General features: G+C 47.9%; 2 protein-coding genes and 1 long non-coding RNA gene across 3 annotated transcripts in view; 2 read left to right on the forward strand and 1 right to left on the reverse strand.

Moving 5' to 3' along the window:
• RNF43 (ring finger protein 43) overlaps positions 1–1,356 on the forward strand; it is a 67,445-nt gene extending 66,089 nt beyond the window's left edge. The window contains exon 9 of the mRNA XM_050764674.1: positions 37–1,356. Coding sequence (XP_050620631.1) covers positions 37–80 — 44 coding nt within the window. The 3' untranslated portion in view covers positions 81–1,356. The remainder of the gene's footprint in view (positions 1–36) is intronic.
• On the reverse strand, positions 1,312–2,803 carry LOC126939454 (uncharacterized). Its single transcript, XR_007720397.1, has 2 exons — positions 2,507–2,803; positions 1,312–1,421 (listed from the first exon to the last, which is right to left on the reverse strand). It is a non-coding gene; the product is annotated as an uncharacterized LOC126939454 (long non-coding RNA).
• SUPT4H1 (SPT4 homolog, DSIF elongation factor subunit) lies at positions 2,634–10,185 on the forward strand. The gene is made up of 5 exons (XM_050764809.1): positions 2,634–3,000; positions 3,557–3,663; positions 7,480–7,535; positions 7,831–7,884; positions 9,094–10,185. Exons 1-5 carry the CDS (start codon positions 2,932–2,934, stop codon positions 9,159–9,161), a joined length of 354 nt encoding a protein of 117 aa, XP_050620766.1. The 5' UTR covers positions 2,634–2,931; the 3' UTR covers positions 9,162–10,185.
• Positions 10,186–15,545: the final 5,360 nt, after the last annotated feature.

Genomic DNA, 15,545 nt, shown 5'->3' on the forward strand with positions numbered 1-15,545 from the left:
TCAATGACCTCTTTCCTCCCCTCTCTCTAAATACAGGCTCAGAGGAGGAACTCGAGGAGCTGTGTGAACAGGCTGTGTGAGATGCTCAGGCCTAGCTCCAACCAGAGTGCGCTCCAGATCCGTTTGGGCCCTACCTGGCACAGAGTCCTGCTCCCAGGAGAAGAAAGGACCACAGCAAACACCATTCTTTTTGCCATACTTCCTAGAAGCACTGGAAGAGGACTGGTGATGATGGAGGGCGGGAGGGTACCGTTTCCTGCTCCAGCTCCAGACCTTGTCTGCAGAACACATCTGCAGTGCAGCAAATCCATGTCCAGCCAGGCAACCAGCTGCTGCCTGTGGCGTGTATGCGCTGGATCCCTTGAAGGCTGAGTTTTTGAGGGCAGAAAGCTAGCTATGGGTAGCCAGGTGTTACAAAGGTGCTGCTCCTTCCCCGAACCCTACTTGGTCTCCCTCACCCCAGGCCTCATGTTCATACCAGCCAGTGGGTTCAGCAGAACTCATGACACCTTATCACCTCCCTCCTCGGGTGAACTCTGCACACCAGCTTTGGCCCCTCCACAGTAAGGCTGCTACATCATGGGCAACCCTGGTTCTATCATTTTCCTTTTTGCCAAAAGGACCAGGACCATAGGTGAGCCCTGAGCACTAAAAGGAGGGGTCCCTGAAACTTTCCCACTATAGTGTGGAGTTCTATCCCTGAGGTGGGTACAGCAGCCTTGGTTCCTCTGGGGGTTGAGAGTAAGAACAGTGGGGAGGGGAAAACTCCTCCTTGAAGATTTTCTGTCTCAGAGTCCCAGAGCAGGTGGAAAGGAGAAATTTCTGCTGGACTTCCTCTGGGCAGAGGAAGGATGGAATGAAGGTAGAAAAGGCAGAATTACACCTGAGCGGGGACAACAAAGAGTTCTTCTCTGGGAGAAGTTTTGTCTCAGAGCAAGGATGGAGAATGGGGACAACAAAGGAAAAGTAAAGTATGACCCTTGGGTTTGGACAGCCTAGAGGCCCAGCTCCCCAGTATAAGCCATATAGGCCAGGGACCCACAGGAGAGTAGATTAGAGCACAAGTCTGGCCTAGGCCACTTACACTGAGTGGACAAGAGCTGAGGGGCCTCCTCAGGGTGACATTCACCCCAGGGCAGCCTGACCACTGTTGGACCCTCAGGCATTATCCCATTTGGAATGTGAATATGGGGGCAAAGTGGGCACAAGACCCCACCTGGGAACCTTCTTCCCTCAGTTAGTGGGGAGACTAGCACCTAGGCACCCACATGGGTATTTATATCTGAACCAGACAGACGCTTGAATCAGGCACTATGTTGAGAAATGTATTTATTTGCTAATATATTTATCCACAAATGTGGTCTGGTCTTGTGGTTTTGTTCTGTCATGACTGTCACTCAGGGTAACAACTTCATCTCTTTCTACATCAAGAGAAATAAATTATTTCTGTTATGAGAGGCTAGGCTCCGATTTATGAAAGGATAGGGTAGAGTAGAGGGCTTGGCAATAAGAACTGGTTTGTAAGCCCCTAAAAGTGTGACTTAGTGAGATCAGGGAAGGAGAAAGCATGACTAGATTCTCACTGTGATTCAGTCATAATTATACTGTTCACTTCACACATTATGATGCTTCAGTGACTTAGACCTTGGGCAAATACTCTGTGCCTCGCTTTTTCAGTCCATACAATGGGCCTACTTCATGGTTGTTGCAGGACTTACATGAGATAATCGAGTATAGAAAACATGTTCGAAAGTGTAAAGTTTTATTCAGTGATAGAAAACATCCAAACCTGTCACAGAGCCCATCTGAACACAGCATGGGACCGGCAACAAGAAGCAAGCCTGCCCGGAAGCAGCTCAGTTTCAATCAGGAGGCTGGGCTGGAAGGATAGAACAGCGGGGCCTAAAACTATTTATATCCCAAAGCTCCTCTCAGATAAACACAAATGACTGCGTTCTGCCTGCACTCGGGCTATGGCGAGGACAGAGAGAGCTGGTGCTCTGCTGGCATGAAGTCCCCAGGGCCAGAAGGGGCCTCTGTCGCTTCCTCACACGGCACAAGTTCCCCTTCTGCTTCCCCGAGAAAGGTTTGGTAGGGGTGGTGGTTTGGTGCCTGTAGAACAAGGCATTTCGCTTCCTATACGGTGAAATGAAAGGGAAAAAAAGGACACCTAATCTCCTACAAATGTTCTTTAGTAAAGGAACCGTGTCTAAGTGCTAAGAACTGCGCAAAGTATAAATTATCAGCCGGAACGAGCAAACAGACGGAGTTTTAAAAGATAAATACCCATGTTTTCCGCCGTAGCTCGCAGGCCAGCATTCCTGTGGGAAGCAAGTGGAAACCCTATAGGGCTCTGGCAGTTAGGAAGGAGGGGTGGGGCTGTCCCTGGATTTGTTACGGGTCTCTGCAGAGATAATCCAGAGGGAGACAGTGGATTCACTGCTCCCAGTGCTTCTAAAACGGGAAGACAAAACAAAACAAAACAAAACAAAAAAATTCGGGTTACCATCGGGAACGGGACCGGCGCCCCAGTGCCAGCAGCCCAGATCAAACGGCCCGCGTCGCGTCGCTGAGGCTCAAGCCGACGAACTCCCGCGCAAGCGCAGCCACCCACCCCGCCCCGCCCCGCCCCGCCCCGCCCCTCGGGGGCCCGCTAACTACCCTACACAGCCTCCGCCGCGCCCTTGGCGGCCTCAGGTGGCGGGGACGCGCCCCAGCCCAGGTGGCGGCCGACCGCCCCGCCTCCCCGCCTGCCGGTGGGAGAAACCATCTCCTCTGGCGGGGGTAGGGGCGGAGCAGGCGCCCGCCCACACCGGAAGAGGAAGTCTGAGCGCCAGAAGTGGCGGGCATTCTGGGTAACGAGCTATTTACTTCCTGCGGGTGCGCAGCCTGTGGCAGTGTATCTCACTGTTGCTCTTCCCATCGGAGAAGATGGCCCTGGAGACAGTGCCGAAGGACCTGCGGCATCTGCGGGCCTGTTTGCTGTGTTCGCTGGTCAAGGTGTCAGTCGGGGACTTGGTTGTAGGGACCATGGGGGACCAAGGTCGGGGAAAGAGGGCGGAACGGGGCTGTGGGACAGTAAAGTGAAAAGTAAGGCCCAGGACTCAGAGGTGGCAGGGGGAGTGAGAAGCCGAAGGAGGCCATCGTTTACCTCGTAGGATCGCGGGCAGGTCTTGCAGCTGAGGGCACGGGGAGTCTTACATGCCTTTGAATCCTCAGCTCTTAGACATTTGGTGAACTTACGTTGGAGCCGAAAGACGCTGGGAGTCAGAGGCGGGTGGGGATTCGCAGCTGAGTGAGTAGTTGGAAAGGGTGCCTGACCGTAAGCAGAGTAGAGAAAGGAATAGATAAAACGGAATTGGGAACAAGAGAGGACGGAGTGGGAGGGTGGGACTTAGGAATGGAGCTTTGAAAGTAGTAGGTGGGGAACCTTGGGAGACAAAGTCAACATAGGGAAACAAGAAACTGAGCAGGTCGAAGTATTGAGAAAGCTACTTTGTCTCTTGGTCTTGTTCATGCTTATCTCTCCTTTTCCTTTATTTTTCTTCACTCCTAGACTATAGACCAGTTTGAATATGATGGTTGTGACAATTGTGATGCATATCTACAAATGAAGGGTAACCGAGAGATGGTATATGACTGCACCAGCTCTTCCTTTGATGGGTAAGCCGCTTCAGATTCCGTCATTCCCTTCTGCATTACCCAACCCGCACCCAGAGAAGTAAATGCAGGGCAAGTGTTAATCCTAGTTGGTCCCAGCCGTTCGTTTTTGGGGGTTATCTTGTGTGGGTTTTTTTTTTTTTTTTTTTTTTTTTTTTTGAGTCAGGGTTTTGCCCTGTGGCTCAGGCTGGAGTACAGTGGCATGATCATGGCTCACTGCAGCGTGGAACGATCCTCCCACTTCAACCTCCCAAAGTGCTGGGATTATAGGTGTAAGCCACTGTGTCCAGCCTCAACAGTTATTTTGAGACATACTAGTGCTAGGCATCTAATACAGTAACCACTAGCCACATGTAGCTACTGAGCACTTGAAATGTGTCTAGTCCAAATTAAGACATGCTTTTAAGTATAAAATACACCCCATATTTCAAAGACTTAACATGAGAAGAAAGAATGTAATCTTAATAATGTTTGTTAAATGCATGAAAATTTCTTTTGAAAATGAAGGAAAGGGAGGTATAGTAATGGTAGATCATTGCCCAAAAGCTGTTGCTTTTTTGGCGGGGGACAGACTTTTCGCTCCTGTCACTCAGGCTGGAGTGCAAAGACGCAATCTTGGCTCACTGCAACCTCTGCCTCCTGGGTTCAAGCAATTCTCCTGCTTCAGCCTCCTGAGTAGCTGGGATTACAGGTGCCCGCCATCATGCCCAGCTAATTTTTGTATTTTTAGTAGAGATGGAGTTTCACCATGTTGGCCAGACTGATCTCAAACTCCTGATCTCAGGTGATCTGCCCACCTGGGCCTCTCATAGTGCTGGGATTACATGTGTGAGTCACCATGCCCAGCCCATTTTAGTCATTTTACTTATTTATTTATTTGAGATGGAGGCTCGCTCTGTCGCCCAGGCTGGAGTGCAGTGGCACAATCTCAGCTCACTGCAACTCCACCTCTCAGGTTCAAGCAGTTCTCTGCCTCAGCCTCCTGAGTAGCTGGGATTACAGGTGCCTGCCACCACACCCAGCTAATTTTTGTATTTTTAGTAGAGACGGGGTTTCACCATGATGGTCAGACTGGTCTTGAACTCCTGACCTCATGATCCACTCACCTCGGCCTCCCAAAGTGCTGGGATTACAGGAGTGAGCCACTGCACCCAGCTGCATTGGCGTGGTTTCAGCTCACTACAACCTCCACCTCCCAGGTTAAAGCGATTCTCCTGCCTCAGCCTCCTGAGTAGCTGGGATTACAGGCACCCACCCCATGCCCAGCTAATTTTTATCCTTTTTCAGTAGGGATGGGGTTTTGCCATGTTGGCCAGGCTGGTCTCGAACTCCTGACCTTAGGTGATTCTCCTGTCTCAGCCTCCCAAAGTGCTGGGATTACAGGCGTGAGCCACTGTGCCCGGCTGCCATTTCTAAATACACATTTCAGTGACATTAGTGCATACTCATTGTTGTGCAGCCATCACCACCATCCATCTCCAGAACTTTTTTCATCTGTACCCATTAAACACTAGCTCCTCATTCTCTCCTCCCTCTGATCCCTCACAACCGCCATGCTTTGTCTTTATGAATTTGGCCACCTTAGGCACCCTTAGGTACCTATGGGCTCATTCAGTAGCATTTTGTAGCTTCTTTCACTTAGCATAATGTCTTCAAGGTTCATTCATATCATAGCATGCAACAGAATTTCCCTCCTTTTTTTGAGCTGAATAATATTCTCTTGTATGTGTATAGCATGTTCTGTTGCCCATTCATCCATCAGTGATATCTTGGGTTGCTTCTGCCTTTTGGCTATTTGTGAATAATACTGCTGTGAACGTTGGCATATAAATATGTGTTCAGGTCCCTCCTTTTATTATGTTCAGTGCAGATGCTCAACTCAAGTACAGAGTTACAACCTAATAAGCCCATCATAAGTTGAAAATATAAGCCAAAAGTGCATTTAACACACCTAACCTAATGAATATCTTAACTTAGCCTACTTCAAATGTGCTCAAAACGCTTATGTTACAGTGGCTGACCAGAAGCTGTGGCTCACGGCTGCTGCACAGCATCATGACAGAATATTGTACTGAATTGCTAGCCTGGAAAATAACAAAATTTAAAATTTGAAAACGGTTTCTACTGAATGCATGTCACTTTTGCACAATCATAAATTTGAAAAATCATAAGTTGAACTAAGGTAAGTCAGGGATTGTCTGTATATCCACAAGTGAAATTGCTAGATACATGATAATTGAGTGTTTAATTTTTTGAGGAACTGTCATGCTGTTTAGCAACTGCACCATTTTCCGTTCCCACCAACAGTGCCCAAAGGTTCTAATTTCTCCCCATCCTTACCAACACTTATTATTTATTAATAATAGCCATCCTAATGGGTGTGACTTTGGTGTCCCATTTCCCCAATGAAGGGTGATGTTGAGCCTCTTATGTGCTTATAGCCATTTGTATATCTTTGGAGAAATGCCTATTCAAGGCCTTTACTCATTTTTGACTTCAGTTTGTTTTTTTGGTTGTTGGGTTGTAGGAATTATTTGTATATTCTAGTGCATATTAGGTCTTAAAGAGTGGGCAAATTGAAGATCGGAGGAGGGCTAGATGACCTCAACCAAAATTGGAAGAGGTAGTAATTTCCTCTTAAAGAAAGAAGCTTGGGATTTTTGAGGAAGTTGAGGTGAGAGAGAGATAGAACATTCCAAATAAAGGGAGTGACTAGAGCAAAGGCATAGGTTGGGGAAAACCAGGATGTGTTTGGAGAACAGTGGGAATTCTGTTTAGGTTAAATCATATGGTTGGGCTATAGGGACCCTAAGGCTAAAAAGATAGATTGCGAAGGACAGAGAAGAATATACTTGTGGTCAGGAGGATGGCCTGCATCGTGCCTATCTCCCATCAGGCTGCAGGGCTAAGGGCTAGTGTTCTTCTGCTTGTCAGCCCTGGAGGTAGGGTCGGTTCCACTTACAGCGCATGGCTGATAATGTAGGATTTGGATGGGAAGGGAATCTTCTCAAATAAGAATCCAGGAGTGTTACTGAGAGAAGAGGGGAGGCATATTGAGGAGGCAGTCAACAAATGTCAGTGCTTAGACCCAACACAATAGGCAGGCAGTAAGCATTTGATTGAATGCTTTGAATGACAAAAATGCTTATCCATCTTGCTCAAGCAGCATCTTCTAGCCCTTGAATAGCCTTACCATTCTTCTGGAATCACAGCTACCTGGGAAGGACGAGTAGGATAATGAGGAGAGCTAATGCTTATTTAGCACTCTGTGCTAGTCTTTGTGCTAAGGTGTTTTTCATGTATTATCTCAACCTTTGAGTCTCAGCTTACTGATGAGGTTCTGAGAAGGGAACCCCACATGTATAGGTCATTAGAGGGGTCCCTATATGTATAGGTCATTAGAGGAAGAGCTTAGCCAATTTGAACTCATTTCTAGTAGGAGGATCCATTGTTCTGACTCACCCTCCTCTTTGCACTAGGCGCTAGACCCCTTGTAGTTGTGTTAGTTGTAACTATTGGCCCTCTAGTCCTAAAGCCGTCTCATTTTCTAGGGATTCTGTAGGCTAAGGATGTTTGTGAGCTGAGTGAGAGAGTCTTTTGGGGATGGAAACTAACCTGTGGCTGGCGGGCCAAGGACATAAGAACAAAGAACGTTTGTCGTCCTAGCTTTGAGTCAGCCTCATCCCAACATCAGAAGGCAGTTTTCCTAACTTTGCAGTGGAGACTCAGTACTTGGCTTTTTCCTAGATTTCTCTCTCAGAATTGAGCTCAGGCCCAGGGGAGGCTCAGGCTGACTCTCCATTTCTTTTCCCTCCCTAGAATCATTGCGATGATGAGTCCAGAGGACAGCTGGGTCTCCAAGTGGCAGCGAGTCAGTAAGTGTCGGCCTTTCTCCTTTTGGCTTAGTTGTAGTATTGTTACTGTTCCTCAGGTCCATTAGGGAGTCTGAAAATCAGCAAGGTGAGTGACCTCAGGGTGGGAAAGATCAGGTTGTAGGGAAGACAAGGAAGCAGTGTCCTGTGCCTTATCATTTAACACTTGTAGCCGAAAGAGGGGATAGCTCTTCTGTTGGAGTTGTATCACTTCTTTAATGTTTAGCTTTAGCTTCCATTTGATCTTCAGTCTTAACTCACTTCACTGTAATCTTGTATCTTTTTTCTTCTCTCTCAGGTAACTTTAAGCCAGGTGTATATGCGGTGTCAGTCACTGGTCGCCTGCCCCAAGGTAATAATCATAACAGCCAATGTTCATTTACTCTAAAGCTCTGCAGAAGTTTTTTTATCTGAATTAATGCCAATTCTCACAACTCTTGAGGTTCAGCACTTTACAGATGGGGGGAACCAGGCACAGAGAGGTTAAATCACTTGCTGGGGGTCAGCTAGTAAATGAGGAGCTAGTAAATGAGGAGCCAGGACTGGAATCCAGGCATTCTGGCTCCAGAATTTTTGCTATTTCTGTTTTTTATTTTTTTAGAGACAAGGTCTCATGTGTTGCCCAGGCTGGACTCTAACTCCTGGGCTCATGTGTTCCTCCCACCTCTGCCTCTTGAGTAGCTGGGACTACAGGTGCCTGGCCTAGAACCTTTGCTTTTGATGACTACGTGTATCCCTCTTTTTCTTTTTTTTTTTTTTTTTTTTTTTTTTTTTTTTTTGAGACGGAGTCTCGCTCTGTCGCCCAGGCTGGAGTGCAGTGGCGCGATCTCGGCTCACTGCAAGCTCCGCCTCCCGGGTTCACGCCATTCTCCTGCCTCAGCCTTCCGAGTAGCTGGGACTACAGGCGCCCACAACCGCGCCCAGCTAATTTTTTGTATTTTTAGTAGAGACGGGGTTTCACCGTGGTCTCGATCTCCTGACCTTGTGATCCGCCCGCCTCGGCCTCCCAAAGTGCTGGGATTACAGGCGTGAGCTACCGCGCCCGGCCGTATCCCTCTTTTTCTTCTCATTCTTACCAAACACCTGGGTCTTCACTGGTAATGAGTCAACTAAGCAGGACCTTTTTTTTTTTTTTTTTTTTTTTAGTTTTTTGGAGACAGGGTCTCACTCTATCACCCAGGCTGAAGTGTAGTGGCGTGATCATAGCTCAGTGCAGCCTTGAACTCATGGACTCAAGAGATCTTCCCGCCTCAGCCTCCCAAATAGCCGGGACTACGGGTGCAAGCTCCTACGCCTGGCTAATTTTAAAAAATTTTTGTAGAGATGGAGCCTTGCTCTGTAGCCCAGGCTGGTCTTGAACTCCTGACCTCAAGTGATCCACCTTGACTTCCCAAAGTGCTGAGATTACAGGCATGAGCCACCATGCCTGGCCAAGGATGACTATTGATAAGTGGTCTAGGAACTCCAGTTTACTTATAGTACCCCCTCAGGGTGGCAGCTGAGTGGCCTATCTTACCCTTCTGAATCTTACCTCACAAAACTATTTCTTTTCCTGCTTCAGGAATCGTGCGGGAGCTGAAAAGTCGAGGAGTGGCCTACAAATCCAGAGACACAGCTATAAAGACGTAGCAAGATGCAGGGCTGCCAGCATCTTTGCTCTCCTGCCTCTGCTTATTTCTTGTTCTGGAACTAAATGAGCAGAACTTCAAATACGTCCTACCCTCCAATTCAGACTCAGCTCACTGTTGAGAAAGCAGCACATCATTTTATCTTCTTTGGACTACAAGTGGGGTGGGAGGGATTTGGGTTGGTGGATTAACAGATGGAATTGAGAGAGTAGGATACTGATTTTCCTACCCATGGCCCAGGGCTGTGCCTTCCCCATGCTGAGGACTCTAGGTCAAATGTCAATAAATATGAACCTCCTCTAGAAAGTTCTGAAGGCCATGACACCTGCCTTGCCTCCCTCTTCCATTCTCTTAGGCACAGTAATAGCTTATTTTGCCCTATAAGAAGCTTCCCAGAGCAGCAGAGGCCCTTCTACTCCCTTTTGACTGTCTCAGCCTCTGGGATTGCAGCCTTTCTAGTGTGCTTCCTTGCTTCCTATCAGAAGGTGGTGTCCAGAGGCTTGGTAACCCCATCAGCTTGGTGGCCCTGGTGTCTCACGGATGTGTCCTTCTGCCCTTGAGACCTGGCACAGCAGTACCCCTTGAAGAAATCCTGCGGCTTTGTAGTGCTCCTTGACCATGTTTAATAATTCTTCCCTCCCCTGCTCTTCCTATACCTTAGGCCAGTCTCAAGCACTTACTGGAGGCCCTTGGGCCTTGGGCGACCACTGGGTCCTAGTCTGCCTTGTTTGTGCCCCTGTAGGAGGTAGGTCCTTTTCTCCTCTGGCCTAGTAGGGGACCTTGGGTAACATCCCATTTTTTGGCCAAGGTGAGTTACTTGTTTTAGGATAAAAAAATTTACCACGAATTCTCATTTATTTAAATTTCCACAGAAATCCCCATTTTGATTTCCCTAAGTTCCTTGTTCTCCCTCTAAAAAGAGAATGATTACACTCGGCCTGTTTACCTCAGGATTGTTGTGACTGTAGAAACGAGGCTATGTGAAAATTATATAAGTATTATAAAGGTGAAATCCTTTTGCTGTCCTTTTTGGGCCATTTTTCAATACATAGAATATGTGCACGATCAGCCAAAAGAGTGGGGGAAATGCTGAGATCCACGACTGCAGGGTGAGCTGTGGGTCATTAGCAGAGCTGCCTGTGCTAGGGCTTTGTGTCTCAGCCACCTGGTGTTGCTCTTGAGTTGATTTTGCTTATTACCTGTGGGCTGGAGTGTGTGGGAAGGAGGAGAGACGCTGACCTGACTCTGATTAGTTTGATTAGTTTGTCTACTCCCCTTCCTTGTCTTCGCCTAGGCCTACGGGAGGGAAACGGACTGGCCGGGCTGCTCATGTCCACTCATGGTCTTCAAACTAGAACCATTTTCTCTGGTGCCTTCAAGCTCTGAGGGAATGGTCGGATAACCCCAACTCCAAACTGAGTTTCTCAAGGATTTCCCCAGCCCAGCAAACAGAAAGCTCCATGAGTGGTGATTTCTGTTCAATTTCAACCTGAAAGCACCCCTGCCAGCTAGAGCTTACATCCTGGATGGAAGAAGTGCGTTTCAGCAAGAGTACCCAGGCTGTGCAGCCAACACCCAACTTTCACTAGCTTCTCAAAAAGCCCCTTGGAAAGCCCCAGCTGCTGTCCTGGGTGTCTGACCCGGACGTGGCTGCTTGGTGAGAATGGAAACAGTTGTGGGGAGGGGAGGCAAGAGAAGCTTGCACAAATAACCACACTTGGGCTGCCTCAGCCTCACACTGAACTGAGCCCTAACTGACAGTCTCACAGGAAGCCAAAGACATAGCATAGGCATTGATGCTTGTGGGGGAAGGGTGGCCTGTTTTCCTTCCTGGATTCTACAGACTGTGCCAAGTGGGCTCTCCCTGGGAGCTGCTGCTGAATTAGCTTTCTTGCCTTCTCTGGTACTTGAACATGCAGGTGGTGCCACTCAGCAACCCAGACAGACAGAAAGGTGCTGGAGTCCCATCCTCTACTGGGAACCCAAAGAAACTAAGACAAGGACTTGGTTCACAGCTCCCTGGGAGGGCGCGGTCCGGTCTTGGTACCACTGCCCTGCTTTCCATGGCTATGAGGGTGGCCGTGAGAGCTGTGTCCTGCCCACTGGCCCATGTGTCTGTCAAAGGTTCAGTCCCATTCTGGCTGCCAAAGTTATGAGTGCACAGCATCTTAAGATCTCTCCTTGTCTTGCTCAGTGGTGTGGCTTCTCTCCTGAAGAGCAAGCCTCCTCCCTAGCTCAACAAGGACAGATGCAAGTCAGACGGAGACTAGGAATGGTAGCCAGGCTGCCTTCCCCTTGCCTGCCTGTGCCTCATTCTCTGCTTCCTCCCCGCCACATGCTGTGGAATTAGGGTCTCCCAGAGCACTGAGGAGCTCAGTGGCAGTGCATTGATAATGCAGCCTCCAGCTCGAGAAAGGACTGGTGGCTGATAGAGCAAGGGTCAGGATGGTCTGGTTTTGGAGGGGAGCAGTTTCACCAGGGTCCGGACTGAGGCTTTGCTCTTGGTGTGGCTTCTGCCTTGTCACTCCTAGTTTGTCTGCAGCCTGCTACTTGTTCCTCAGGTCCCCTCCCTGACATCTGGTCTCTATCAAAGAGGCAGGTAGGTCATGTTTAAGAACAGACTAATAATAACTTTGGAAGTCTGGTTCATGTTTAGTGTCAGTAAAGCCTTTCATGTAAATATTTTTACAGTTGACAAAGGTGCTGGGTGCTGTGGCTCACGCCTATAATACCAGCACTTACGGGAGGTCAAAGCGGGCAGATCACTTTGAACCCAGGAGTGTGAGACCAGCCTGGGCAACATGGCAAAAGCCCATCTCTACAAAAAAATACAAAAAATTAGCCAGGCATGATAGTGTACACCTGTAGTCCCAGCTACTTGGTAGGCTGAGGTGGGAGGATCCCTTGAATCCGGGAGTTTGAGGCTGCAGTGAGCCATTATAGCACCACTGCACTCCAGCCTGGGTGACAGAGCGAGACCGTGTCTCATAAAACAACAAAACAAACCCAAATACAGTTGACAAAGGGCTTTCACATCCACTATCTCATTTGATTCTCACAAAAACCCTGGAACTAATTAACATCCTTATTTGGTGATGAGGAGACTGAGGCTCAAAGAGTTACAGTGTCTTGACTGGGCGCAGTGGCTCATGCCTATAATCCCAGCACTTTGGGAGGCCAGGGTGGGTGGATCACGAGATTAGGAGTTCAAGATTAGCCTGGCCAAGATGGTGAAACCCCGTCTCTACTAAAAATACAAAAATTAGCCAGGTGTGGTGGCATACGCCTGTAATCCCAGCTACGTGGGAGGCTGAGGCAGGAGAATTACTTGAACCCAGGAGGCGGAGGTTGCAGTGAGCCAAGATCGCACAACTGCACTCCAGCCTTGGCGACGGAGCAAGACTCTGTCTCGGGGAGGATTAAAAAAAAAAGAGTTAAAAGTGTTTTAGCCACAATCAAGTAGTGGAGCCCCAGCTCAAGAAATATAATGCCCACACCAAGTTTAGGGCTACTAACTGCGACATAGTTGTCCACAAACACAGCAAGTTTTTTTCCCTCCGTAAGTGTTCCACAGAACCAGTATGAGGCATTAGCTTTCTTCTGAGTGAAGTTATTGCAACACATTGTCCTTATATGTTGAGCCCACCAACCACTCTAATCCCACCACTCTAGTCCCTAAGTCTAAAATTAGCCAAAGAGATGGAGGCAGTGGGGCAATGGCCCGGGGAGGGGATCCTTGGGATTTACTCAAGGATCCCTGTGCAGGGTGTTGGGAAACCAGTCTAGCCCTTCATGAGTTACCCCTGGCTGCATTTACTGTTCCACTCCAGCAGCTCTTATGCACCTGCTGACCTCTGCCTCACACCTCCCAACCTCTCTTTTTCCTCCTCACCTCCCTTTATCTGCAGACTGATGATGGCACCGTCACACCCCACTGGAACACTGAGAGACTTGTGTGATGAAAATGCATGTATCTAACTAAGGGCAGAGTCTTGGCCCTGCTGCCTCCACCAACCACCAACTCTGTGACTTTCCCAAGTCGCCTCTAAAATGAAGTTTCTTGTCTGTGAAGTGCAGTTGACAAAACTATGATCTTAAGTGGTAGGATCGTGGTGAGCTGTGATAGGTGGGGGTGGAGGAGGGCATGAGAAGCACCTAAGGTGCTGGTTATATTTTGTTTCTTTTTCTTTTTCTTTTCTTTTCTTTTGTTTTCCTTTCCTTTTCTTTTTTTTTTTTTTTTTTTTTTTTGAGACAGGGTCTCACTCTGTCGCCCAGACTGCAGTGCAGTGGCATCATCATGGCTCACTGCAGCCTCAACCTCCTGGGGTCAGTTGATCCTCCCACCTCGGTGCCTCAAGTAGCTGGGTCTACAGGCATCCACCAGCACATCCAGCTAATTTTTGATTTTGGTAGAGATGGGGTTTCGTCATGCTGCCCAGGCTGGTCTCGAACTCCTGGGCTCAAGCGATCCACCCACCTCGGCCTCCCAAACTGCTGGGACTACAGGCATGAGCCACCACGTCTGGCCTTTTATCTTGATCTTGATGCTAGTTATGTAGGTCAGTTCACTTTCTGAAAATATATTGTTATATACTTAGGATTTGTTCACTGTTATACTTCAAATAAAAAGTTTGCTTTGGCTGGGTGTGGTGGCTCACGCCTGTAATCCCAGCACTTTGGGAGGCTGAGGCAGGTGGATTGCTTGAGCTCAGGAGTTTGAGATCAGCCTGGGCAAAATGGCGACACCCTGCCTCTATTAAAAATTTTTTAAAAATTAACCGGGTGTGGTGGCACATGCCTGTAGTCCCAACTGCTTGGGAGGCTGAGGCAGGAGGATCACTTGAGCCCAGGAGGTCAAGGGTGCAGTGAGTCCTGATTGTGCCACTGCACTCTGGCCTGGGCAACAGAGCAAGACCATGTCTCAAAAAAAAAAAAAAAAAAAAATCAAATATAACAATTTAGGGAAAAGCAATTTGAGAGTTGTAAACTAAGTATGTAAGGAATTCTCATTATCCAAGGTTGTCTATCTCTAGGTAAGTTCTAGATAGGTGTGACAAGAATTTCATCCTTCCAGCATTGTTGGGTAATAGGTGTTCCACTACATATATCATACATAAATACATCAAAATTGAATCAAAACAGAAACATTTTCCTTCAAGCACTAGGGCTTTTCCCCCTGCGCCCCAAAGACAGGGTCTTGTTCTCTTGTTCTGTTTCCCAGGCAGGAGTGCAGTGTCACGATCGTAGCTCTCCGAAGCCTCCAACTCCTGGGCTCAGTCAATCCTCTCACTTCAGCCCCCAGAGTATCTAATAATACAGGTGCACACCACTCCACACAGCTAATTTTGGGTTTTTTTTTTTTTTTTTTTTTTTTTTTTTTTTTGGTATTTTTTGTAGAGACAGGGTTTCAAATTCCTGGCCTCAAGTGTTCTTTTGGCCTCAGCCTCCTAAAAGGCTAGGATTATATGAGTGAGCCACTGTGCCTGGCCAAGGTTTTTTTTTCCATTTTAATCTTTATGTTCTCGTTTTTTATAAGATAAAGTTTTGGTTTGGGTTTTTGTTGTTGTTTTGTTTGTTTTTCTGTGGTTCTTTTTTTTTTAGACAGGGACTCACTGTGTTGCCCAGACTGGCCTTGAATTCCTGGGCTGAAGAGATTCTCCCGCCTCAGCCTCACAAGTAGCTGGGACTACATGCATGTGCCACTAACACCTAGCTTAAATTTTAAAAAATGTGTTATAATACTTCCTCGCTATTTGGATACAAGATTCTGAATGTGATTTAACCTGATTTGGCTCAAAGTCGTTGTAAACCTCCATTTTTGTATCATGTGGTGAAATGGTTCCGGGACTCTTTTTCTGCCTCTTGGATTCATAGCAACCTGTCAGCTGTCACTTCTGTTGCTCACGTGTGGCTGTCCTCCTTCCAGTCTTGTCTGAACTAGGAGAACAGGCAGCCACACTTGGTAAAAATTGCTGTAGGTTGTGCCAGTAAGGTTTAGACTGGAGAGAAGAGCACATGGCTGCCTGCCTCAGTCTTGGGGTTTCAAGGCCTTCGCCAGGGGGAAGGTGAGATGCTGAGTCTACAGAAGAGTGAAGGCAGACCACAGAACATTAGGACTGGGGGAGTCATGACTTAGGCCAGCCCCTCACTTTATAGGGGAGAGGACTGAGCCCCAGAGACTGGTCAGCTTGACTTCAGGAGCGGGTCACTGCTACTCTGTATGTCCTATACTGCCTAGCTCAGTACCTCTTGTCTAAAGATGCTGTGTTTCTCTGCCATAAGATCCCAGGAAGCGGGAACTGAGTGCAGAGAACACTCTGCCTTGTGCTGCTGGTAGATCCTCTGAAAAATAGGATGGAAAACATTTCCCCTCTATGCCTTGGCA

Source organism: Macaca thibetana, chromosome 16 (assembly GCF_024542745.1).
Source record: "Macaca thibetana thibetana isolate TM-01 chromosome 16, ASM2454274v1, whole genome shotgun sequence".
Lineage (NCBI taxonomy): Eukaryota > Metazoa > Chordata > Mammalia > Primates > Cercopithecidae > Macaca > Macaca thibetana.

What these genes read in the sequence shown, in the direction of transcription:
- SUPT4H1 (XM_050764809.1), top strand. Translation starts at nt 2,932, where the DNA reads ATGGCCCTGGAGACAGTGCCGAAGGACCTGCGGCATCTGCGGGCCTGT. An exon ending in ACCAGCTCTTCCTTTGATGG is followed by an intron (nt 3,664 to 7,479) that starts GTAAGCCGCTTC and finishes TTCCCTCCCTAG; the next exon opens with AATCATTGCGATGATGAGTC. An exon ending in CTCCAAGTGGCAGCGAGTCA is followed by an intron (nt 7,536 to 7,830) that starts GTAAGTGTCGGC and finishes CTTCTCTCTCAG; the next exon opens with GTAACTTTAAGCCAGGTGTA.